A 27,825-nucleotide genomic window follows, 5' to 3' on the forward strand; every position below is an offset into this window, starting at 1 on the left:
AAAAATAATGCAGTGGGAATGATGTCATCTCAGAAACTGCTGATTGTACATACTTAATGTTGTGCCAAATTATTTCCCAGATACAAGTTTCCATACACGCTGCTTCTGATATCATTAGATCGAGAGATCACCATGTTTGGCAAGGAAGGTGCCTTCTGGTTGGCATGATGAGCAAATCATTAATCTCAGTAGTCTTCAATATTCTCTCATTGTCAATGTGCTGCCAAAAAGGACCAACCTTCAGCATGTGGCTGCACAGACTGGCATGGAGAAAAAAAAACAGGAGTATTTCATTTTATAGCTTTCCATCAAACTCAGAAAGGTGAGCTAATGATAATGTGGCAGAACACTGGAACCACCTTCTAAATGCTTAGAATATTTGCCCCCCCCCAAACAAAAAAAAAATAGAGGGCACATTTCTCATTTTAACATCAATTCAGTGGAATAGGATTCCACTGAGTACATTATTGTGTGTATCCATATTCCTGTGTGTTGTTCACATCACTGTTTCTTAGAGAAACTAGTGTCTTCTTCATATGTGATCATTTGTTCTTTCTCTGCTTGCTAAGATTGACCAGATTTCATTAACTTTGACTGGGCCTGTATTTTAGTTTAAAGAAATTCATAAATGCACTTCTGTGTTCCCATAGAAGTTCTTTTGGTTAATTTCAGCTCTGTTTCAAATTGATTTGTGGTATTTGGTCATCTGCTACCTTGACATGGTCACCAATTTTGCTTGTTCATTGTGTAGTTTGTGGAAGAAAAGACAGTTGCTAAATTATTCACAGATTGTACGGATCCTGCATGACCGTCTCAGGTACTGCCTGAACCAGCATCTCCTACTCCCATGGAGATTTCTGGCTGTGAACATGCTGACCTCTGTCAAGCATTTTCACATGTTTTGCTCCACACCCACATAAAAGATGTGGATGCAGATGACTATGACAATCCAATGCTCTACAGTGAATATGTGAAGGAAATCTACAAACATCTCCAGCAGCTTGAGGCTGAGCAGAACATCAGACCAAATTATCTTCAGGGGCAGGAGGTGACTGGCAACATGCGTGCAATTCTCCTTGACTGGCTTGTGGAAGTGAACCTCAAGTTTGCCTGTTGCATGAAACTAATGTACATAACAGTAGGCATGAGTGACCATTTTCATCAGGACCACCCAGTCCCCAAGAAGCAGCTGCAGCTGGTTGGTGGAACCGCCATGTTCCTTGCCTCCAAATATAAGGAAATATATACCCCAGAGATTTCAGAGTTTGTCGATGTTGCTGACAGAGCCAACACCACTGGTCAGATCAGAGACAACTCTTTGTGTGCTGAAGTTCAATCTTGGTCATCCTCTTCCCCTTCACTTCCTGAGAAGGGCTTCAAACATTTATGAGGTGACTGCTGAGGCAACACAACCTGGCAAATACCTCCTGTAACTCACCATGGTGGACTATGACATGGTTCATCTGCCACCTTCCGTGGTTGCAAGTGCTACACTAACACTTGCCCTCAAGGTTTTGGAAGCTGGTTAGTGGGATGCAATGCTGCAGCACTACATGGACTACACTGCAGAGAGTTTGATTCCTGTGATGGCACAAATCACTAAGAACATCATAAAAGTGGATGAGGGCCTGACACAGCATATGGATGTTAATGTAAATACTCCTCTTCAAAGCACATGAGGATCTCCACATCTCACAGCTGAAGTCTCCAACAGTGAAGAATCTTGCAGTGCAGACAACAACATCTAGCTACATGTCCCCTAGTTTTTTTTTTTAATTAACTCATTTTTAAATGTAACTGGAGGCTCAGCACAGTGAGGACCAAGTTGATGGCTTTCATATTTTAATTTTGCACTGTTGCCTCACAGCATAAGGTCATGGGATTGGTTCCCACCTGTAGCCTTTCTGGGGATAGGTTGTATGTTCTCCAACGTGTTTGTGTTGTTTCCTCCGGGTGCTTGGTTTCCTCCCTCATCTAAAGACATGCAGGTTAAGTGAATTGGAAAATTTATAATTGTCCAGGTCTCCCTTGTAAAAGAGGTCTTGATCTCAATTGGACTAAATAAAAAATTAAAATACTCATTGCACTAAACTGTATTCAGAGGTCATAAAGCCAGAGTCAAAGCAACGCAAAATCCAAGTGGAGCTGAACTGAATTTGGTCAAGCGAGGCTTTTGTCAGGGGAAAAGTGTTCTCTATGCTTCCTATACAAACAACAGAAATACAAGCTACATAATTAGATACATTAAAGTGTTCAAACATTTAGAGCGAAGTTTCCTCTTATGGCCCAGAATGGATCCCAGTGTCACATCTTGTTTAAAGCCCAGTCTTCTACCAGGGTCTCCACATGGACCGAGCGAAGGTTGTGGTGGAAGCGCTCGGGTTCTCCCGGCCCTCCGAGCCCTCTGTGGAGCTTTGGTGGTGCTCGCTGTCTGTCTCATCCAGGTCGGAGCACAGGTCCTCGCTGGATATGGCGGAGGGAGCTGGTGAGGGGGCTGAAGATGAACCACCAGACACACTCCTACCTCCAGGTGAAGCTACAGTCTTGCAGAGTGCCTCGCCACCTTCAAGCCAGGTGCTGCCATTGCTCCCAGTTGTGTCCGTGATTAAATCCATCAGCACATCCTGGAGATGGTCCTCGTTCAGGGGCATGCACTCCAGAAGGTGGTTGAGGAGCTCTGCTGCCACTGTGGCATCTATCCCAGGACAGTTAGAGACAAACGTGTGGACCTCGTGCATGCACTGGATGTATCCAGCTGCAAACCTTTCGCTGGCCTCTCGGCTGAGTGTGTCTGTTTCTGTAGAAGGGGAGAAAAATGTTATTAACACTGCTGCAACAATCCTTACTGCAGCAAGATGGGTGTTATTATCAGTTATCCCAATAATGCACGACTGAATAACTTATCTACTTGGTTCTTTTGTCTTAATTTTAAAATTACAAGTTACAAAGTGAGTTCACTCACATGAGAAGCATTGACACTACAGAATGTATGGTTATGATAACATCTGCAGCCTAAAATTACAAGCCTGCAGCCTTCTGGTTATACAACCCCAATTCCAATGAAGTTGTGACATTGTGTAAAATGTAAATAAAAACAGAATACAATGATTTGCAAATCCTCTCCAACCTATGTTCAATTGAATACACCACAAAGACAAGATATTTAATGTTCAAACTGATAAACTTGATTGTTTTGTGCAAAATATTTGCTCATTTTGAAATGGATGCCTGCAACACATTTCTAAAAAGTTGGGACGAGGCAACAAAGACTTGGAAAGTTGATGAATGCTCAAAGAACACCTAATTGGAAACAGGTGAGTGTCATGATTGGGTATAAAAGGAGCATCCCCAAAAGGCTCAGTCGGTCACAAGCAAAGAAAAGCAAAGCAAATCACCACTTTGTGAGCAAACCGCGTGAAAAAACATAGTCCAACAGTTTAAGAACGTTTCTCATGTTCAATTGCAAGGAATTTAGGGATTCCATCATCTATAGTCCATAATGTAATCAGAAGTTTCAGAGAATCTGGAGAACTTTCCATACATAAGCGGCAAGGCCAAAACCAACATTGAATGATCGTGACCTTCGATCCCTCAGTCGGCACTGCATTAAAAAACGACATCATTGTGTAAAGGATCTTACCCAGTGGGCCTCAGGAACCTTCAGAAAACCACTGACAGTTAACACAGTTCGTCGCTGCATCCTACAAAAGCAAGTTAAAACTCTACCATGCAAAAGCGAAAGCCATACATCAGCAACATCCAGAAACACCACCGCCTTCTCTGGGCCCGAGCTCATTTGAAATGGGACAGACGCAAAGTGAAATGTGCTGTGGTCCTGAATGAGTCCACGTTTCAAATTGTTTTTTGGAAATCATGGAGGTCGTGTCCTCCGGACAAAAGAGGAAAATGAACATCCAGATTGTTACCAGCGCAAAGTTCAAAAGCCAGCATCTGTGATGGTATGGGGTGTGTTAGTGCCCATGGCATGGGCAACTTACACATCTGTGATGGCACCATCATGCTGAAAGGTACATCCAGGTTTTGGGAGCAACACATGCTGCCATCCAAGCAACGTCCTTTTTCAGGGACATCCCTGCTTATTTCAGCAAGACAATACCAAGCCACATTCTGCACGTGTTACAACAGCGTGGCTTCATAGTAAAAGAGTGGCGGGTACTAGACTGCCTGCCTGCAGTCCAGACTGTCACCCATTGAAATGTGTGGCGCATTATGAAGCACAAAATATGACAACGGAGACCCCGGACGTTGAACAACTGAAGTCGTACATCAAGCAGAATGGGAAAGAATTCCACCTACAAAGCTTCAACAATTAGTGTCCTCAGTTCCCAAACGTTTATTGAGTGTTGTTAGAAGGAAAGGTGATGTACACAGTGGCAAACATACCACTGTCCCCAGCTTTTTTGAAATGTGTTGCAGGTATCCATTTCAAGTGAGCAAATATTTGCACAAAAATAATAAAGTTTATCAGTTTGAACATTAAATATCTGGTCTTTGTGGGTATTCAATCAAGCAATCAATCAATTTTTTTATATAGCGCCAAATCACAACAAACAGTTGCCCCAAGGCGCTTTATATTGTAAGGCAAGGCCATACAATAAGTATGTAAAACCCCAACGGTCAAAACGACCCCCTGTGAGCAAGCACTTGGCTACAGTGGGAAGGAAAAACTCCCTTTTAACAGGAAGAAACCTCCAGCAGAACCAGGCTCAGGGAGGGGCAGTCTTCTGCTGGGACTGGTTGGGGCTGAGGGAGAGAACCAAGAAAAAGACATGCTGTGGAGGGGAGCAGAGATCGATCACTAATGATTAAATGCAGAGTGGTGCATACAGAGCAAAAGAGAAAGAAACAGTGCATCATGGGAACCCCCCAGCAGTCTACGTCTATAGCAGCATAACTAAGGGATGGTTCAGGGTCACCTGATCCAGCCCTAACTATAAGCTTTAGTAAAAAGGAACGTTTTAAGCCTAATCTTAAAAGTAGAGAGGGTGTCTGTCTCCCTGATCTGAATTGGGAGCTGGTTCCACAGGAGAGGAGCCTGAAAGCTGAAGGCTCTGCCTCCCATTCTACTCTTACAAACCCTAGGAACTACAAGTAAGCCTGCAGTCTGAGAGCGAAGCGCTCTATTGGGGTGATATGGTACTACGAGGTCCCTAAGATAAGATGGGACCTGATTATTCAAAACCTTAAGTAAGAAGAAGAATTTTAAATTCTATTCTAGAATTAACAGGAAGCCAATGAAGAGAGGCCAATATGGGTGAGATATGCTCTCTCCTTCTAGTCCCCGTCAGTACTCTAGCTGCAGCATTTTGAATTAACTGAAGGCTTTTTAGGGAACGTTTTAGGACAACCTGATAATAATGAATTACAATAGTCCAGCCTAGAGGAAATAAATGCATGAATTAGTTTTTCAGCATCACTCTGAGACAAGACCTTTCTGATTTTAGAGATATTGCGTAAATGCAAAAAAGCAGTCCTACATATTTGTTTAATATGCGCTTTGAATGACATATCCTGATCAAAAATGACTCCAAGATTTCTCACAGTATTACTAGAGGTCAGGGTAATGCCATCCAGAGTAAGGATCTGGTTAGACACCATGTTTCTAAGATTTGTGGGGCCAAGTACAATAACTTCAGTTTTATCTGAGTTTAAAAGCAGGAAATTAGAGGTCATCCATGTCTTTATGTCTGTAAGACAATCCTGCAGTTTAGCTAATTGGTGTGTGTCCTCTGGCTTCATGGATAGATAAAGCTGGGTATCATCTGCGTAACAATGAAAATTTAAGCAATACCGTCTAATAATACTGCCTAAGGGAAGCATGTATAAAGTGAATAAAATTGTCCTAGCACAGAACCTTGTGGAACTCCATAATTAACTTTAGTCTGTGAAGAAGATTCCCCATTTACATGAACAAATTGTAATCTATTAGACAAATATGATTCAAACCACCGCAGCGCAGTGCCTTTAATACCTATGGCTGCTCTAATCTCTGTAATAAAATTTTATGGTCAACAGTATCAAAAGCAGCACTGAGGTCTAACAGAACAAGCACAGAGATGAGTCCACTGTCCGAGGCCATAAGAAGATCATTGTAACCTTCACTAATGCTGTTTCTGTACTATGATGAATTCTAAAACCTGACTGAAACTCTTCAAATAGACCATTCCTCTGCAGATGATCAGTTAGCTGTTTTACAACTACCCTTTCAAGAATTTTTGAGAGAAAAGGAAGGTTGGAGATTGGCCTATAATTAGCTAAGATAGCTGGGTCAAGTGATGGCTTTTTAAGTAATGGTTTAATTACTGCCACCTTAAAAGCCTGTGGTACATAGCCAACTAACAAAGATAGATTGATCATATTTAAGATCGAAGCATTAAATAATGGTAGGGCTTCCTTGAGCAGCCTGGTAGGAATGGGGTCTAATAAACATGTTGATGGTTTGGATGAAGTAACTAATGAAATAACTCAGACAGAACAATCGAGAGAAAGAGTCTAACCAAATACCGGCATCACTGAAAGCAGCCAAAGATAACGATACGTCTTTGGGATGGTTATGAGTAATTTTTTCTCTAATAGTTAAAATTTTGTTAGCAAAGAAAGTCATGAAGTCATTACTAGTTAAAGTTAATGGAATACTCAGCTCAGTAGAGCTCTGACTCTTGTCAGCCTGGCTACAGTGCTGAAAAGAAACCTGGGGTTGTTCTTATTTCTTCAATTAGTGATGAGTAGAAAGATGTCCTAGCTTTACGGAGGGCTTTTTTATAGAGCAACAGACTCTTTTTCCAGGCTAAGTGAAGATCTTCTAAATTAGTGAGACGCCATTTCCTCTCCAACTTACGGGTTATCTGCTTTAAGCTACGAGTTTGTGAGTTATACCACGGAGTCAGACACTTCTGATTTAAAGCTCTCTTTTCAGAGAGCTACAGCATCCAAAGTTGTCTTCAATGAGGATGTAAAACTATTGACGAGATACTCTATCTCCCTTACAGAGTTTAGGTAGCTACTCTGCACTGTTTGGTATATGGCATTAGAGAACATAAAGAAGGAATCATATCCTTAACCTAGTTACAGCGCTTTCTGAAAGACTTCTAGTGTAATGAAACTTATTCCCACTGCTGGGTAGTCCATCAGAGTAAATGTAAATGTTATTAAGAAATGATCAGACAGAAGGGAGTTTTCAGGGAATACTGTTCAGTCTTCTATTTCCATACCATAAGTCAGAACAAGATCTAAGATATGATTAAAGTGGTGGGTGGACTCATTTACTTTTGAGCAAAGCCAATAGAGTCTAATAATAGATTAAATGCAGTGTTGAGGCTGTCATTCTCAGCATCTGTGTGGATGTTAAAATTGCCCACTATAATTATCTTATCTGAGCTAAGCACTAAGTCAGACAAAAGGTCTGAAAATTCACAGAGAAACTCACAGTAACGACCAGGTGGACGATAGATAATAACAAATAAAACTGGTTTTTGGGACTTCCAATTTGGATGGACAAGACTAAGAGACAAGCTTTCAAATGAATTAAAGCTCTGTCTGGGTTTTGGATTAATTAATAAGCTGGAATGGAAGATTGCTGCTAATCCTCCACCCCGGCCCGTGCTACGAGCATTCTGACAGTTAGTGTGACTCGGGGGTGTTGACTCATTTAAACTAACATATTCATCCTGCTGTAACCAGGTTTCTGTTAGGCAGAATAAATCAATATGTTGATCAATTATTATATCATTACCAACAGGGACTTAGAAGAGAGAGACCTAATGTTTAATAGACCACATTTAACTGTTTAGTCTGTGGTGCAGTTGAAGGTGCTATATTATTTTTTCTTTTGAATTTTATGCTTAAATAGATTTTGCTGGTTATTGGTAGTCTGGGAGCAGGCACCGTCTCTACTGGGATGGGGTAATGAGGGGATGGCAGGGGGGATAGAAGCTGCAGAGAGGTGTGTAAGACTACAACTCTGCTTCCTGGTCCCAAACCCTGGATGTCACGGTTTGGAGGATTTAAGAAATTTGGCCAGATTTCTAGAATGAGAGCTGCTCCATCCAAAGTGGGATGGATGCCGTCTCTCCTAACAAGACCAGTTTTCCCCAGAAAGCTTTGCCAATTATCTATGAAGCCCACCTCATTTTTTGGACACCACTCAGACAGCCAGCAATTCAAGGAGAACATGCGGCTAAACATGTCACTCCCGGTCCGATTGGGGAGGGGCCCAGAGAAAACTACAGAGTCCGACATTGTTTTTGCAAAGGTTACACACCGATTTAATGTTAATTTTAGTGACCTCCGATTGGCGTAACCGGGTGTCATTACTGCCGACGTGAATTACAATCTACAAATTTACGCTTAGCCTTAGCCAGCAGTTTCAAATTTCCTTCAATGTCGCCTGCTCTGGCCCCCGGAAGACAATTGACTATGGTTGCTGGTGTCGCTAACTTCACATTTTCTCAAAACAGAGTCGCCAATAACCAGAGTTTGATCCTCGGCGGGTGTGTCGTCGAGTGGGAAAAAACGGTTAGAGATGTGAACGGGTTGGCGGTGTACACGGGGCTTCTGTTTAGGGCTACGCTTCCTCCTCACAGTCACCCAGTCGGCCTGCTTTCCCGGCTGCTCGGATCTGCCAGGGGGAACTAACGGCGGCTAAGCTACCCTTGGTCCGCACCGACTACAGGGGCCTTGCTAGCTGTAGAATTTTCCACGGTGCGGAGCCGAGTCCTCCAATTCGCCCAGCCTGGCCTCCAAAGCTACGAATAAGCTACACTTATTACAAGTACCATTACTGCTAAAGGAGGCCGAGGAATAACTAAACATTTCACACCCAGAGCAGAAAAGTGCGGGAGAGACAGGCGAAGCCCGCCATGCTAAATCGGCTAAGAGCTAGTAGCTACGCTAAGGCTAGCGGATTCCTAAAAACACGCAAAGTGAATAATGTGTAAATAATTTAGAGGTGATTCAGCAGAAGGAGTGCTTTAGTTAAGGCACGTAAGATTACACTGGAAACAAATCGTAATCTAGATAACTAGATCAATCTAACTGCGCAGATTAAACAGCTAACAGATACAGAAAACACCGCTGTGCTCCGGAACAGGAAGTGATACAATACCGCAGTGAGAGCCAACCACCAGTAGAGGCAAAGCAAGTATTCAACTGTATATAGGTTGAAGAGGGTTTGCAATCATTGTATTCTGTTTTATTTACATTTATACAACTCCCAACTTCATTGTAATTGGGGTTGTACGATACATATCTGAAATTCCAATACGACATTAACAGGGATTCTGGTGTTTTCAATTTGGGCACTATTTTTACAATATTCTCACTTTTACAACATATTCATTTTTACAACATATTCTCACTCTCAACTCGTCACATATTATGTTTGGTCAGTGCCCCTTTGTGTCATTTCGTCACACAAAGGAAAACATGTTTTGGTCATGGTTATAGTTAGGGGCAGTGGTGGGCACAGTTCAGCTAATCCGATAACAGATAATTATCGAAGCTAATGTTTTTGCTAGCGGATTAACTTTTCAGATAAGTTTTAAAACCATCATTGGACCAATTATTTTGCCGATAAATTTAGTTCCAATAACTTTCACTCCGATAACTTTTTTTGGGCTGGTAAAGTGAACAAAGTTTAACGGTCAAAAACGCTTGTAAACCCTAAAATCAAGCATTTTAGTCTGTCTGTTGTGTATTTGCAGCAGACTGGCTGCCTGTTGCTTGCTGATGATGTCATCATTAAGCGCAAAACATGACTGACCGGTCAACGCAGGGAGCATTGTGGGTAGTGTGGTTCAGGTTCACTTTGGACGTTATAGTGAGTGAGTCTGCTCGACACAAAAACAAAACGGACTAATTTTAACATGATTTTATTTTATTTCGTTGTGGCTGTAATTTAATCACCAAGACTCGGTGGGGGAGAGGAGCTTTCACGGCGCAGCTGTGTGTACAGAGGGACTTTTCTTGATGTTTAGACACTGCTTTGGATTTTTTTTAAAAGGACTCTTATGTAGATTATTTATTCAGATGAATCCCACTGAAACTAACATGTAAGAATTTATATTTCCTACCTGTATTTTACTCTGCCGATCAATGCATTAATGGACGTATTTTGGTTGTTTAAGCCTCAGGGTTCAAAGCGTGTGAAAAAAGCAGCACCTTTTTAGTTCATAAATGACGGTGTATCTAATACTGAGATAAACTGTGACTTCTAATACTGTGTTTTACTGCTTTTGAAAGATGATGACAGTGTTTGGGGTTTTATTTTTTTATTCATTCATTTTTCATTGTGTTCTTATGTGTTTGTGAGCCTTGAATTTACCCAGCAGTGAAAAGTGAAAGTGAAACTGTTTTATCAGAAGCCGACAGTGTAATCTGATGTGGCCGAGTCCAAATCAATACTAAAAGTTATCGGTTATCTGTATAAAGATCAATTTTTTAGTAGTTTATGTTGTGTGGGCCGCTGAAGAGGAGGTACTGCTGGCCCACCACCACCAGAGGGCGCCCTGCCTGGAGTGCGGGCTCCAGGCACCAGAGGGCGCTGCCGCCTCACAGGAGCAGCCAGGGTGACAGCTGTCACCCATCACCTGAGACAGCTGACAGCAATCATCAGAGGGGTATATCAGCAGGACGGCATCTCCACCTCATTGCCGAGATATCGTTTCTACCGAGGAGGTAACGTATCCAGCCGACTATATCAACCTTGAATACTTTTTGCCTTTATACAGAGAGAGAGAAGAGCAGCAGGAGACAGTGTTGGATAAGTACTCACACTCCTGCACTTCAGTGTTTACTTGACGAGAGGGGGAGGTGGTGTTACCACCGTCCGTGTTGCTGGGTGCAGCGCACCCACCTCTGACTGTTTTTGTTCCTCGCCAGCAGTACCAGATCCGACAAGCGGGGCAGTGGTCACCTGGGAGTTCGGGACTTGGCGGCTCCAGTATTCCCGGGGTTCGGTGGCGGTGGAAATCGAGTGGTTCCGGTTCGACTTGGACAGACATCTCCTACCTTCGAGCCTGCCCACACGACACCATTGGAATTCGGCTTGTTCCCGAAATTGTAATCTGTTGTGTTTGTTGTGCGAGTTTCACAACAGTAAAGCTTTGTTATTTGACTTACTCCTTGTCCATTCATTTGCGCCCCCTGTTGTGGGTCCGTGTTCCTACACTTTCACAACAGGATATCTCGGCCACGTCATGGATCCCGAGGGGCGTCAACCGGCTGTTGAACGGCTAATGGAAGAACAGGGCGCACAGGCGTCCGCAGGAGGGGTGATCGGTGAGTTGCAGCGGATCCTCACCGCTTTCATGACTCGGTTGGATTTGATGACCGAGCAGAACGTCCTCCTGAACCGCAGGGTGGAGGCTCTCGCTGCGCAGGTGGAAGCGCGCCCTCCGGGCGCCGCTGCGGCTCTCCCTCCCGTCGACCCTGTGCGTAACAGTGACGTTCCACTGGTCGTTCAACGACCCCTCCCACCTTCCCCTGAAGCATACATAAGCCCCCCAGAGCCGTACGGAGGCTGTGTGGAGACGTGCGCGGATTTCCTTATGCAGTGGTCGCTCGTCTTCGCACAGCGTCCCGTCATGTACGCGACCGACGCTAGCAAAGTAGCTTATGTGATAAATCTGCTTCGTGGTGAGGCACGCGCTTGGACTACAGCGCTCTGGGAGCAAAATTCACAGCTCCTTCAGACATATGATGGGTTTGTGAGGGAGTTCAGAACAGTGTTCAATCACCCAAATAGAGGAGAGACCGCTTCAGCCGTGCTGCTGTCAATGAGACAGGGGCGCTGGAGCGCAGCTGCCTATGCAGTCGACTTCCGCATCGCGGCTGCGAGGTCCGGCTGGAATAGCACTGCCCTCCGCGCCGCCTTTGTAAACGGACTGTCGTTGGTCCTCAAGGAGCACCTGGTGGCTAATGACGAACCGCGGGATTTAGATGGGCTCATCGATCTTGTCATACGATTAGACAATCGGTTAGAAGAGCGCCGTCGGGAACGAGACGAAGGGCGTGGCCGGGCACGCGTCGTCCCTCTCCCTTCCGGTTCCGACCGCGTTCCGCCCTCCCCACGCTCCACGGCCCCTGCGCTCCGTGCGGTTACAGCCCCCCCTGCTGACGAAGCTATGGACACGAGTAGGGCAACATTTAGGGCACCGGTTACACAAAGGAGGCTGGCCCACGGGGCGTGTTTTGTTTGTGGCTCGATTGAGCATCAATTAAGAGACTGCCCCGAGCGGTTAAACACCAACGCCCGCCCCTAGAAACTGGGCTAGGGGTGGGCCGAGACATTCACGTGGGACACACCCACATCGCCACACGACTCCCAGTTACCATCCTGTATGAGGATTTAACCCTGAAGGCCCCAGCACTGGTGGACACGGGCTCAGAAGGGAATTTGCTAGACAGCAAATGGGCCAGGGAGATAGGGTTCCCTCTGGTGGCGCTTACCTCGCCTGTGCAGGTACGGGCGCTAGATGGCTCCCTACTCCCTCCAATCACTCACAAGACACCACCAGTAACTCTGGTGGTGTCGGGGAATCACCGGGAGGAGATCGAGCTTTTGTGACTCCGGCCACCTCCCGTGTGATTTAGGGTTCCTTTGGATGTTGAAACACAATCCCCGGATCGATTGGCCGTCCGGGGTAGTGGTTCAGTGGAGCGAGACCTGCCATCGGGTATGTTTAGGTTCCTCGGTTCCTCCCGGTTCCCAGGCCAGGGAGGAGGTCAGAGCCCCGCCCAATCTAGGGACGGTTTCCGGTGCAGTACCATGACCTTGCGGAGGTGTTTAGCAAGGATCTGGCGCTCACCCTTCCCCCGCACCACCCGTATGATTGTGCCATTGATTTGGTTCCAGGTGTTGAGTTCCCGTCCAGTAGGCTGTACAACCTCTCACGACCTGAACGCGAATCAATGGAGACCTACATCCGGGACTCTTTGGCTGCCGGGTTGATCCGGAATTCCACCTCCCCGATGGGTGCGGGTTTCTTTTTTGTGGGGAAAAAGGATGGCGGATTACGTCCATGCATCGATTACAGGGGGCTGAATGAAATCACGGTTCGTAACCGATACCCCTTACCCTTGTTGGATTCGGTGTTCACGCCCCTGCATGGAGCTAAGATATTCACCAAGCTTGATCTTAGGAATGCGTATCACCTGGTTCGGATCCGGAAGGGAGACGAGTGGAAGACGGCATTTAACACCCCGTTAGGTCATTTGAGTACCTGGTCATGCCGTTCGGTCCTTACAAACGCTCCCGCGACGTTCCAAGCATTGGTTTAATGATGTCTTGCGGGACTTCCTGCACCGATTCGTCTTTGTATATCTTGACGACATACTCATCTTTTCTCCGGATCCTGAGACCCATGTTCGACATGTACGTCAGGTCCTGCAGCGGTTATTGGAGAACCGGCTGTTTGTTAAGGGCGAGAAGTGTGAGTTTCACCGCACCTCTTTGTCCTTCCTGGGGTTCATCATCTCCTCCAACTCCGTCGCTCCTGATCCGGCCAAGGTTGCGGCGGTGAGAGACTGGCCCCAACCCACAAGCCGTAGGAAGCTGCAACAGTTCCTCGGCTTTGCTAATTTCTACAGGAGGTTCATTAAGGGCTACAGTCAGGTAGTTAGCCCCCTGACAGCCCTGACCTCACCAAAAGTCCCCTTCACCTGGTCGGATCGTTGCGATGCCGCGTTCAAGGAGTTGAAACGGCGCTTCTCGTCTGCACCCGTTCTGGTGCAGCCCAATCCTAGTCGCCAGTTAGTGGTTGAAGTGGACGCCTCGGACTCAGGGATAGGAGCTGTGCTGTCCCAGAGCGGGAAGACCGATAAGGTCCTTCATCCGTGTGCCTATTTTTCCCGCAGGTTGACCCCGGCCGAACGGAACTATGACGTCGGCAATCGAGAGCTCCTTGTGGTGAAAGAGGCTCTTGAAGAGTGGAGACATCTGTTGGAGGGAACGTCTGTGCCATTCACGGTTTTCACTGACCACCGGAACCTGGAGTATATCAGGACCGCCAAGCGGCTGAATCCCAGGCAAGCCCGCTGGTCACTGTTCTTCGGTCGTTTTGACTTCCGCATCACCTACTGGCCCGGGACCAAGAACCAGAGATCGGATGCCTTGTCCCGGGTACACGAAGACGAAGTCAAAACGGAGTTGTCGGATCCACCGGAACCCATCATCCCGGAGTCCACTATCGTGGCCACCCTCACCTGGGACGTAGAGAGAACCGTCCGGGAGGCCCTGGCACGAAGCCTGGACCCCGGGACTGGACCGAAGAACAGACTTTACGTCCCACCAGAAGCTAGGGCTGCAGTCCTGGACTTCTGTCACGGCTCTAAGCTCTCCTGTCATCCAGGGGTGCGAAGAACCGTGGCAGTTGTCCGGCAGCGCTTCTGGTGGGCGTCCCTGGAGGCCGACGTCCGGGATTATATCCAGGCCTGTACCACCTGCGCCAGGGGCAAGGCCGACCATCGCAAGGCTCCGGGACTGCTACAGCCGCTGCCCGTGCCTCATCGCCCCTGGTCCCACATCGGCCTGGATTTGTCACGGGCCTCCCGCCGTCCCAGGGAAACACCGTCATCCTCACGATAGTGGACCGATTCTCCAAGGCGGCCCACTTCGTGGCCCTCCCGAAGCTCCCAACAGCCCAGGAGACGGCAGACCTCCTGGTCCACCACGTCGTCCGGCTGCATGGGATTCCATCAGACATCGTCTCCGATCGCGGTCCCCAGTTCTCCTCGCATGTCTGGAGGAGCTTCTGCCGGGAACTGGGGGCCACGGTCAGTCTCTCGTCCGGATACCACCCCCAAACCAACGGGCAAGCAGAGCGGGCCAATCAAGAGATGGAGCAAACCCTGCGCTGCGTGACAGCCGCGCACCCGGCGGCCTGGAGTACCCATCTGGCCTGGATCGAGTACGCCCACAACAGCCAAGTGTCGTCAGCCACCGGCCTCTCCCCCTTTGAGGTGTGTTTGGGGTATCAGCCCCCGTTGTTTCCGGTGGTTGAGGGAGAGGTCGGTGTGCCCTCGGTCCAGGCCCACCTACGGAAGTGCCGTCGGGTGTGGTGTGCCGCCCGCTCTGCTTTGCTGAAGGCCCGGATGAGGACAAAGGCCCATGCAGACCGTCGGCGAACCCCGGCCCCTACATATCGTCCCGGGCAGGAAGTGTGGTTGTCCACCAAGGACATCCCACTACAAGTGGCCTCCCCGAAATTGCAAGATAGATACATAGGTCCTTTCAAGATCCTCAAGGTCATCAATCCCGCCGCAGTGAGGCTTCAGCTTCCGGCCTCACTGCAGATCCATCCAGTGTTCCACGTGTCGAAGATCAAGCCCCATCACACCTCGCCCCTATGTACACCCGGTCCGGCACCACCTCCTGCCCGGATCATCGATGGCGAGCCGGCTTGGACTGTGCGCCGGCTTTTGGATGTCCGACGGATGGGCCGGGGCTTTCAATATTTGGTGGACTGGGAGGGGTACGGTCCTGAAGAACGCTCCTGGGTGAAGAGGAGCTTCATCCTGGACCCGGCCCTCCTGGCCGACTTCTACCGCCGCCACCCGGACAAGCCCGGTCGAGCGCCAGGAGGCGCCCGTTGAGGGGGGGGTCCTGTTGTGTGGGCCGCTGAAGAGGAGGTACTGCTGGCCCACCACCACCAGAGGGCGCCCTGCCTGGAGTGCGGGCTCCAGGCACCAGAGGGCGCTGCCGCCTCACAGGAGCAGCCAGGGTGACAGCTGTCACCCATCACCTGAGACAGCTGACAGCAATCATCAGAGGGGTATATCAGCAGGACGGCATCTCCACCTCATTGCCGAGATATCGTTTCTACCGAGGAGGTAACGTATCCAGCCGACTATATCAACCTTGAATACTTTTTGCCTTTATACAGAGAGAGAGAAGAGCAGCAGGAGACAGTGTTGGATAAGTACTCACACTCCTGCACTTCAGTGTTTACTTGACGAGAGGGGGAGGTGGTGTTACCACCGTCCGTGTTGCTGGTGCAGCGCACCCACCTCTGACTGTTTTTGTTCCTCGCCAGCAGTACCAGATCCGACAAGCGGAGGCAGTGGTCACCTGGGAGTTCGGGACTTGGCGGCTCCAGTATTCCCGGGGTTCGGTGGCGGTGGAAATCGAGTGGTTCCGGTTCGACTTGGACAGACGTCTCCTACCTTCGAGCCTGCCCACACGACACCATTGGAATTCGGCTTGTTCCCGAAATTGTAATCTGTTGTGTTTGTTGTACGAGTTTCACAACAGTAAAGCTTTGTTATTTGACTTACTCCATTGTCCGTTCATTTGCGCCCCCTGTTGTGGGTCCGTGTTCCTACACTTTCACAACAGTTTATCAATTTAGCGTCATAAAAGTTAACTTTTCAGTTATCGGATTAATGGTTATCAAAGCTAACTTTTGGTTAGCTGTGCCCACCACTGGTTAGGGGTAGCAATTCCCCCATGTGTCACATAGTGAGGCAGCGGGGCTACCCAACTCACCACATGTTAATGTTTAGTCCAACTTAACCTTTTGCATCAAAATGTGATGAGGTGTGTTTCAGACTGCATGATTTTTATATGTTTTAGATTTGATCTTTTTAATCAGGACAAAAACCATTTTAATTGGTTCAGTGTTGATTTAGAAAGCAAACACAGTCTGGTTACATAATGCTGTGCTATCGTACAAGGCAAACTACAACCCCAAAAACAGAAAAAGTTATGGGAAATGCAAATAAATAAAAAAAAAAAATGAATAAAGTGATTCTTATATTTCCTTTGGTTTCTATGTATTTAATGTCAAACTTTCATGGTTATGGTCATACGAGTAATGGGTGAATTGTGTTGAGTTCAGCAATTACTATGGCAACACACCCTAAATGTCCAAGTATCTTACAAATAATTTGGCACTGAAATGAAGACTGTACAACCAGCAGACAGACATGTAGATGGTTGAAATATGATACACTGGATGTAATTTTGTTGAGTTGAATTTAGTTTCAACACTTGAATTGGAAACGCCAGTTTTTACTTTTGCAGTGCTACAAGTCAGCGTTTGGAGACGATTGGGTAGATCTTTGCCGTTACAGTTCTATATCGCCAATATAAAGCCTGGATTGGAAACAGAGTTCACCCTGTTGGCCAAGAATGGTATTCATCCTATTGAGGTGTCAAATCCCACAAAATCTAACAAAATTTCAGAGTTCGCTGCTCTGCGAGATGTCAATAACATTGAGAAATGCATTGAAAAGCTCTGACAAGGCTGCACTCTAACCGCTGCACACGGACAACAGCATTAACATTGCAACATAAACCTCTTTGTATATAGTGCTTAAAGCTCTTGTGAATATATTATCTGGGTCTTTACACTTTGTTATTGTTTATTTTATGTAGCCATGCATGAATCTCACATTGGTTCTACTTTATTTTCAATGGGGATCGCTGTGAGGTGCGACCACTTCCTGTTCATGTCATTCTGGGGGAAAGTAAAGCTTGTATATATATATATATATATATATATTATTTATATAGCACCAAATCACAACAAACAGTTGCCCCAAGGCGCTTTATATTGTAAGGCAAAAGCCATACAATAATTACAGAAAAACCCCAACGGTCAAAACGACCCCCTGTGAGCAAGCACTTGGCGACAGTGGGAAGGAAAACCTCCCTTTTAACATGAGAAACCTCCAGCAGAACCAGGCTCAGGGAGGGGCAGTCTTCTGCTGGACTGGTTGGGGCTGAGGGAGAGAATCAGAAAAAGACATGCTGTGGAAGAGAGCAGAGATCAATCACTAATGATTAAATGCAGAGTGGTGCATACAGAGCAAAAAGAGAAAGAAACATTCAGTGCATCATGGGAAACCCCCAGCAGTCTAAGTCTATAGCAGCATAACTAAGGGATGGTTCAGGGTCACCTGATCCAGCTTTTTCAAAAAGGAAAGTTTTAAGCCTAATCTTAAAAGTAGAGAGGGTGTATGTCTCCCTGATCCGAATTGGGAGCTGGTTCCAGAGGAGAGGAGCCTGAAAGCTGAAGGCTCTGCCTCCCATTCTACTCTTACAAACCCTAGGAACTACAAGTAAGCCTGCAGTCTGAGAGCGAAGCGCTCTATTGGGGTGATATGGTACTATGAGGTCCCTAAGATAAGATGGGACCTGATTATTCAAAACCTTATAAGTAAGAAGAAGAATTTTAAATTCTATTCTAGAATTAACAGGAAGCCAATGAAGAGAGGCCAATATGGGTGAGATATGCTCCCTCCTTCTAGTCCCTGTCAGTACTCTAGCTGCAGCATTTTGAATTAACTGAAGGCTTTTCAGGGAACTTTTAGGACAACCTGATAATAATGAATTACAATAGTCCAGCCTAGAGGAAATAAATGCATGAATTAGTTCAGCATCACTCTGAGACAAGACCTTTCTAATTTTAGAGATATTGCACAAATGCAAAAAAGCAGTCCTACATATTGCTTAATATTCGCATTGAAGGACATATCCTGATCAAAAATGACTCCAAGATTTCTCACAGTATTACTAGAGGTCAGGGTAATGCCATCCAGAGTAAGGATCTGGTTAGACACCATGTTTCTAAGATTTGTGGGGCCAAGTACAATAACTTCAGTTTTATCTGAATTTAAAAGCAGGAAATTAGAGGTCATCCATGTCTTTATATAAAAGAGGGTCTGAAATTCAGTTTGCTTTTATTAAATTCCACGCAGCTTGAAGGTAGCAAACACGGAATATTGTTTTAGCAAGCTTTTCAGCGTCTCATGCATGCAGTCGCTTACAAATGTTATGAAAGGCATAAAAATTTGCATTTTGATAGTATATTCATTTGCTGCTGTCGTGATGTGATTTCTCTATGTTGTTTTGAATGTAGTGCCTCTCTGGCGCACAACGGATTGGGTTGAGCTGGATCATCTCCTGACATCAACACATAATCATCAGCAACAGATACCAGGAATACTGGAAAATATATCTGTTTAAATCCTTCAGGATAGAGAGTGTTCTTGAGCAAGACCCTTCCTAGCCCCCACCCCACTACACACACACACACACACACACACACACACACACACACACACACACACACACACACACACACACACACACACACACACACACACACGTGGTGAAAAAAAGCAGTAGAAAGATGTTGTCTCAGCCTGCATCCAAATGTGGACATAACAGTGTCAGGTTCAAAAGGCAAAAACACGAGCAGCAGAATGTTAGAAACTGTGCACACCTTGGGTCCGGTTCTCAGGATGTCCTCCACTTTTTTCACCGTCATCTCCAACACCTCTGCATTCTCCATCTTAGAATGAAGCTGTGGACATGACAAATGGAGCTCCATCAGTATACAGCAGGCTTACTCACCACTGACAGCACACTGGGCTCACACCGACCTCCTCGTCCACCTGCAGGCTGATGCAACACTTGGTTTGGTTGCAAAGTTAAAAAAAAAAAAAAAAGCAACAATTTTCTTAAAACAAAATGTCAAATCTAGGATTGCATCTCAGATGTACCTTCTGGCAATTTGTAGCTGAACTTTCAGGTCATCTTTTTAATAAGGTCCTCCTCTATACAACTTCATCGTGAAGATGTATAACTGGTGATACAAACTGCAAAGCTTGCACTATGCACAATTTCTCCAATCACAGCCAGAGAAGCCTATAACTTATTCTGGGTTGTCTGGGTGTCTTGGTGGCTTTCCTCACTCTTTTCCTTCTTGCACAGTCACTCAGTTTTTGAGAAATGTCTACTCCACACAGATTTATCATAGAGTCCCATACTGTTTGTATTTCTTAATAACTGATGCCAGAGGCTGTTCACCTTGGAGACTTGCTGCGGATATGGGTACGGCCTGGTGCAAGATTTACACCCTCTCCCCCGGATTTTCAAGGGCCAGCGAGAGTTCACCAGACTCCGCCAGAACCGCGACGCTTTCCAGGGCACAGGCCCCTCTCTCAGGGTGAACCCATTCCAGGTCACCCTGCCTTTCACAAAGAAAAGAGAATTCTCCCCGGTGCTCCCGCCAGCTTCTCCGGGATCGCTTGCATCGGCGCACTGACACCTCGCGGCGCGCCTCTCCGCCACCTCCAGATTTGGGGATCTGAACCCAACTCCCTTCGAATCGGCCGGGGGCGACATAAGGCCATGTGCCCCCGCCCTGTCCGAACTGCGTTCGCTCAGCTCGTAAGGGACCGACTGATCCCATGTGCAACTGCTGTTCAACAGGAAACCGTTCTCCACTATTGTTGCCTTCAAAGTTCTCGGTTGAATAGTTGCGTACTGTACCGGACCAGATATGCACCCAGCGGCGGCTCCCTCGGCCCGCCGCGCCTGGCTTTCCGTGCGCACCCGCGCGACCCTCCTACTCATCGCAGGCGTAGCCCTCGCGGCCCCGGTCGCCGGCGATATGTATGACTGTTATGTGTATAGGTATTGTGTCATATGTGTATGCGTGTAGGTAGGTATATGTAGGTGTATGTATATGTGTATACACACAGCACACACACATATATATATATATATATATATATATATATATATATATATATATATATATATATGTATACACACACACACACACAAACATATATATATATATATATATATATGCAGGTATGTGTGTGTGTATATACGTATACATACATATTCTATTCTACCTCATTTCTTATGTTATTATACTGTTAAAAGTATTATTATTATTATTGCGTATCCTCGCACACAGCTGTTGATGAACATTTCCTCTACTTGCACCCATCTGGTGTTTTTTAAGAGCTGAAGTAACGTGAATTTCTCCTCTGTGAGATAATAGTTTATCTTATCTTATCTTCAGTGACATGGAAATGTTCATGTATCCATCCTCTGACTTGTCTGAAGAAAACTGTCAATAAAACTGATTATTTACAGGTATTATACCAAAGTGTTCCATTACTTATGCAACCCATCATCTTGGCTTTTATATTTTTAAGAAATTTATATCAAGTTGTAGAGTTTTGCTTTCAGTTTGAGTTTAAGATGAATAATTTTAGAAATTGTATTTATTTATTTATTTATTTATTTTGTATTTGAAATGGCATAAAACAAATTAAAATGTTGAAATACTAAGTGTTCCAATGCTTTGGAGGGCACTGTATAGTGTCCTGAGGCCCATTCGTGTGGGTGCCTCTCTGTGGATTCTGGAGCGTGAAGCTAATGAGAATCTATGAGAGCCTTTGGATGGCACGACGGTCCAGTACAGGTCACTTCTCCAGCCAAGGCTGGTACCATTTATAGCTGGGTGGACTGGGACGATGCAGTTAAAGTGTCTTGTCCAAGGACACAGACAGATAATGTGACCGGGAATCCAACACATGTCTACATATTTGTAGCTCAACTTCTTATCCCACTCAGCTGTCACCTTATAAAGGTTGTGGGTGAATCCCAACCTCAGGTCTTTGTCTATGGTATCCCTATAAAGAAGAATAAGTCCTGAGGCCCATTGGTGCCGCTGCTTATCTGTGGATTCTGGTGCGTGAAGTGGACGAGAGTCACAGGACATCGATCTAATGCAGGTTACCTTCCCAGCCGAGGCAGGTACCCATGTACAGCTGGGTGGACTGCAACAATCCAGATGAAATGTCTTGTGCAAGAACGCATACATGCAGCATAACCAGGGACTGAACCCAGACCTACATATATGCAGCCCAACTTGTTGTCCTATAAGATGTCGAGTGACGGATCCAGAGGGAGGATTGAAAAGGTTGCAAACCCCCCCAACAAGCAAATAATAAAATAATAAAATAAGACAAATGTCTTGCATGAACAAAGGCTGATTGATGAACGCTCCTGCATGCAGAATTAGTTACGGCAGTGCTCAGGTCAGCTCATCTGACTAAAATCACTGTGTCTAAAGTAAAAGTTTGTGTATTAAAAAGATGGCTTGAGAGTCAGTATTTAGCTTCCTAGATTTGATTAGAATGCAGAAAAAAGTCAGATGCCCCCCCCAGCAGGTGTGTGCATTCACCACCCGTCCCTGCTGTCCCCTTTATAACCTTAAGGTTGTGGTTTCAAACCCAACTTGACGACTTTATCTGCTCCGATAAAGAATGCCTCTTAAAATGACGCTTTTAAATGCCATCAGTCTTAAAGAACTCTCTGCAGTGTTGAAAACTGCAACTTTCATGTGAAGACATGAAATTAACACAGAGAATGACTAACATTTTAACTATTAAAAGTGTAACTTTTGAATTCTTATGTTTGTCACATTTGTGTTTTTATATTTTCATTGCACCTTTGTAATGTTATTTATTTTGATGCCAGATCAATTTATTTTTTTAATTTCAGAGATGCTTTTCGCAATAAACGCAGATTCTTTATCAAGTCAAACAGGTGAATTTAGGGAAGTGCACTCACGTCTGTGTCTGCCAGCAAAGAGCGCAGCTCCTGCAAACTGTCATTGATGCGCGCTCTCCTCTTCTTCTCCACCAAAGGCTTCCTGATCTGCAGGAAAACACCAACAAACAGCTGTGCGTAAATCACCACATGTGCACGCTATGAACCGCTTCCATAACCGACGGTAAAGGATCAAATGCACCCTCCAGTTCTAGTGTGCAGCCGTTGCAAATGGCGCAAGTGCGTCACGGTGGAGTGCGCCTTTTAATAAAACGCTCTCACTGCTGTACCTTCTGTCCAGTTCTGGATCCCGTAGCAGGATTCGTCTTCATCCAAGCCGAGTCCGTCCTTGCTGGGCCGAGCCGAGGGGGCCATGTTGGGTGGATCGCCGCCGCTTCTCCCGCTGATGCTTTTCCTCTCGATGCGTCAGCGATCAGGAGCAGCTGGCAAACGGAACCGGTGCGAAGAGGAAAAAAAAACGCACAGTCTATGGTGCCCGTGTTTATTGTCGAATCCCAGTGAGAGCTGCTGCAGGCGCTGAGTGTCTGTTGTTAGTATTTATAGGCGCTGATTAACATGTGAATAGGGGCCGCGCTGCTCGCGCTGCGGGACAGCAGAGCGCACACGGCCGCAGCCAATGAACGCAAACTCCCTTTGTCTGCGGCTTGCGCCCCGAGGAGCTGGATGGGCTATAATTAATCACCTTTTTAGGTTTAGGGGACCGACTGCTCTGTTTTATTTTGTTTGTTTTTTTTCTCCATGCACCGCGGGTCAGTCAGCGTTCCAAAATCTTGCCTGATGCACTCTGAGATGCAACATTTCTGTGCAGTTTTTTAAAAATTACTTTTACTTGAATGTGCAGCCTGATTACAGTTATGTTCAGTAGATGTGCAAAATTTGATCTTGCATTTTTAGTTGTGATGTTTAAATGTGTAACAATGTGCCACGGCATCTTTAGTACAGTGGTCCTGAAGTGCAAAACACATAGTGGTTGGAAAAAAAGGCGATAAGCAATTGAGAAAGCATAACATTTTGGAAAGCATGCTAACACTTTGTGAGTCAAGTCTGAACCAAGAAGACCTGTACCTGAGTCAGTGATAAAAATCGATGAAAAGAATGATTTGAAAATGAGTAGTCTTGATTTTTATTTATTTATTTATTTTTGGTGAAGGTAATTTTTTTTTCACTGACACCGTTCTATGTTACCACACAATGATGTTATGTCCTTTAGCAACTTTTTTGGAACAAACAGCTGTGAAAAAGTGGAGCTGGATATTCTGGGCCACATATGGCAGTCATTTCTCAAATGGCAAGGCAAGGCAAGTTTATTTATAGAGCACAATTCGTACACAAGGCAATTCAAAGTGCTTCACAGCTTCATAAAAATTACAAGATACAGATAAAATCACAAAACACACAAAATCATAAAAACATAAATATCATTTCAAAACTACATTTAAAAAGAAGAGGGCAAATAGATGACTCTCAGTTCTCGTACGCCAAGCCTGGATGGATTGGATCCAATTGCTCCTCACATTTAAATGATCTAACTATTCCCTCATGACTTCACTTCTTCTTCATTCGTTAAAAAAACAAAAAACAAATTTGCCTTCGTGACAGTTATGGACTCACTGTGGACTTTACAGGACTGCTCTAGGCTGCCTTCCTAATTATTGGTTTCAAAACATTACTGAGATAATTAATCACACCTCTGCACAGAAATGATCCATCCTTCCTGACACATTTGACATTTTAGTCCATTCAGTCATCAAGAGAAGGATTTTACAACAGTTTTTCCGTTTCCTCGATTTTAACAATCAAGCTAAATACTGGACCATAGGGATGGGATCAAGAGGCGGGGGTGGTGGCCAAGCCGTTAAGTGCACTTGTTTTCCAGAGCAGAAGGTGTCTGGAGTTGCATCAAGAAGGACATCTGGTGTAAAAATACTGAGAAAAACAAGGATGAAGAGGAAAAAGACTTTACTATGGGGACAAGACCACCTACACTGAATCTGAATCAACACAGAGACCTTATTGTGTCAAGTGTGACATTTGGATTTTGGAGTGGTTGAGACTGAGTCCTTGGAGGAGGTGAGACTGAACTGACTGAGACCTAAAAACCAAAAGTCGGGTTTCAAGAGCATGAATTTAATTAGGCTTAAAGTCACCCCTGTTAATATACAAATTTCTGTAGGGGAGATGGACTCAGCAGATAAGCTGGGGTCAACCTAAAAATTGTATGATCCAGAAAAAAGAGCCAAAACTGAACATATTGGAAGCCTCTCTGAGCAATGCAGCCTCACACCAAAGTAGTCAAATTTTGACATAAATGGCTCATTTTGACAGAACATCAATCTGTGATGAGTCAGTTACCTCTGTGTGACACGTGGGGAAACTGCTAAGCATAACCAGAACCTTAACAAAACCAAACCATAGTTCCCTAATGATGACGCGGAGGTGAAGCAGATAGTTCAGTCCGCTGTTATAAAGAAATGATGGGTCTCACGTCACGTCATGTCACGTTTATTACCTCCGCCAAGGAGGTTATGTTTTCGGTCGTGTTTGGTTGTTTGTCTGTCTGTCAGCAGGATAACTCAAAAAGTTTTGAATGGATTTTGATGGAATTTTGTGGAGTGGTTGGAAATGTCAAGAGGAACAAGTGATTAAATTTTAGTGGTGATCTGGATTACGATCCGGATCCAGGAATTTTTTAAAGGATTCTTCACCATTGCGGGATAGGGGGAATTTTGACATTCTAGTTTCTAACTCCACAAAAACAAGGCAGAAAGGCTTGAAAAAAATTAGGGTGTAACATAGTCAAATGTTCTATCAAACAACAAAGTCTGGTGATGATCGGATCTGGATTCCGGATCTGGTGATCCAGAATATGCAAAAATATAGGGAAAATAGAAAATGTGTCAGTGTGAGGTGACAAATGAAGCTAGAGATGCACAACTAACACCAAATTGTAGCTGAATCTGTACTGATTCAGTAAGGTGTCATCAGATTTGATGTAGCTTCAAATGTTATAGAGCTAGATCCAGAAGAAAACCGCCATTACTGAAAAATCGTTTTTATACAATAACTTTTGAACTAATAAAGACATAAAAGTGTTTCCAAGTTCTAGTGGTATGTTTTCGTGGTCAAGGATGTCAAATATAAAGGAAAGAAAAGTGTATGTATCATAGTTTTGGTTGTAACACTGAACTGTTGAATAGATCACTGCGCCAAGGAGGGAATCTCTTTAGGGTCAGTGACCCTATGGCCTTGTTTAGAGAAGTGTTTCACAAATGTTAAAAAAAATTCATATATTTGCAGTTTAGTTGAATAATAAATTGAATTTTGTCTCTTATTTGTTTTTGTCTATAAGCACATGCAATATCAATATCAGTGCTCAGATGACAGTAGCTTCTGGGAAAGGTGCAAGTTGCAATAAACTGTGATGCCAAGCGCTAAGGATACATGCTATCCAGTCACAGCAGATGAAACTTTTTTTTTACTACTGAGCAAACGTCATTGTTAGACTTTTTTAGGTTCAATGATTCCACGGTGTGTAGATGTTATGGCGTCAGTGACCCCATGGCCTTGGTGGTGGTTTGCACTCTCTGAGTGCTTCTAGTTTGAAATGGGACAATGCATATTAATGAACATAGTTACATGTAAATATGCCGGATTATAGCAGGATGCTAATTTCTAACTCATCACATCGAGATGGAATTGCGCACTGACCAAGAATCACAATGTGATGACTTGGGAGTGAGAATCTGTTTCTGACAGATAGATATTGAGCTCTTTTGATGGCTCACATTAGAGTATGTTCATAATTAAAATGTCCAAGGATTTCAGAAGTGTGAGGCACTGAACACCATGCAACACAATCAAAATATAACACCAGTCAATACAATGTCAATTAATTTACCAATTGTGTTATTATAATTTTTAAACAAGACTTATATAATTATTCTAGTCTGAGTTCAAGTCCAGACCGAGTAAAACTGCTTCAGATTTTGAGACAAGATCAAATAATTGACAAGGTGGTCTCAAGACCAGACTCAAGTTCAGTAGTCCTGGACTGAATCAATCCTTTTTAGTCCTGATTGAAATCTTTAACTCAAAGCAATCTAAAACCAATTCCAAGATAAAAAATTACTAGTCAACTCCTGCAAAAAAGGGTTCGCGTTCAGTCACGTACAAGGTTGGGTAGGATTACTTTGAAATGTAATCCAAAAGTAATCAGATTACAAGTAATCCAAATGTATGTACATACATACATGTAATCCACATGTATCCACATGACCAACCTTGGTCACGTAGTACCTCTCCAACATAAATTAGTACAAGTTGGGTACTGCTTAACCTGCTATGGTGAAAACACATCATTTACACATTAACAAATTATAAAGTGTAACAACATTTAGAAAAACAAGCTCAAGGACATCTTCACATTTTTATAAAACTGAATGCGGCCCTCTGCGTTGTGATTTTTTTTACTCCTTCCACGCTGCCCTCAGGATGCAACTCACAATCGCCGCATGGGAAGTGGACTCTCCAACCCAGAAGGCTGAAACCCAGGCTCTGCCCTTGTGGCCAGTGAATCCTTTTAAACTGTTGGGAGCGAACGATACTGACTACTATTGCACAGTGACTCCTTCTGGCCTCCACTACATCAGCAATCAACCTGTTAATCCTGTTAATGTTTTATTCACATTTGATGTTTGCATCAGGCAGGAGAAAACCAGTGTTAAACCCCCCCCCCCCCCCCCCCCCCCCAAAAAAAAGCGCTTTAAAAGAAAGACATGGGTAACAGCAGGCCACTGTTGTACCATAAATAGTTATATGTTGTACAATTCTAAATAAACTCAACTGATTTTCTTTTCTCACCTTAAGATTGCATTGCAATCATTATTAATGTATTCATGCACTTTCTGATTAAAAGACGTGTTGCTGGTGATGTTAAATTTCTATCGGAAGTATTTACTATGCATGACATCAGTGATAAACAAATTGGGTGAAACTAATTCCTAAGAGCAAGGCAGCAATGATATAAACTGGGATATACACTCAACAAAAATATAATGCAACACTTTGGTTTTGCTCCCATTTTGTATGAGATGGACTCAAAGATCTAAAACTTTTTCCACATACACAATATCACCATTTCTCTCAAATATTGTTCACAAACCAGTCTAAATCTGTGATAGTGAGCATTTCTCCTTTGCTGAGATAATCCATCCCACCTCACAGGTGTGCCATATCAAGATGCTGATTAGACACCATGATTAGTGCACAGGTGTGCCTTAGACTGCCCACAATAAAAGGCCACTCTGAAAGGTGCAGTTTTATGACCACAGCACAATGCCACAGATGTCGCAAGATTTTGAGGGAGCGTGCAATTGGCATGCTGACAGCAGGAATGTCAACCAGAGCTGTTGCTCGTGTATTGA

General features: G+C 44.8%; 1 protein-coding gene and 1 pseudogene across 1 annotated transcript; one reads left to right on the top strand and one right to left on the bottom strand.

Annotated features, from left to right (window-relative positions):
* The first annotated feature begins 847 nt into the window (after positions 1-847).
* Positions 848-1,776, top strand: LOC117508915 (annotated as a pseudogene).
* A 379-nt stretch (positions 1,777-2,155) lies between these two features.
* her13 (hairy-related 13) lies at positions 2,156-23,048 on the bottom strand. Its single transcript, XM_034167847.1, is given in 5 exon segments — positions 2,156-2,797; positions 19,248-19,262; positions 19,265-19,328; positions 22,403-22,489; positions 22,664-23,048. Coding segments are annotated over 5 exon segments (726 nt in total). The 5' UTR covers positions 22,757-23,048; the 3' UTR covers positions 2,156-2,330.
* Between the last annotated feature and the right edge of the window lie 4,777 nt (positions 23,049-27,825).

Source organism: Thalassophryne amazonica, chromosome 4 (assembly GCF_902500255.1).
Source record: "Thalassophryne amazonica chromosome 4, fThaAma1.1, whole genome shotgun sequence".
NCBI lineage: Eukaryota > Metazoa > Chordata > Actinopteri > Batrachoidiformes > Batrachoididae > Thalassophryne > Thalassophryne amazonica.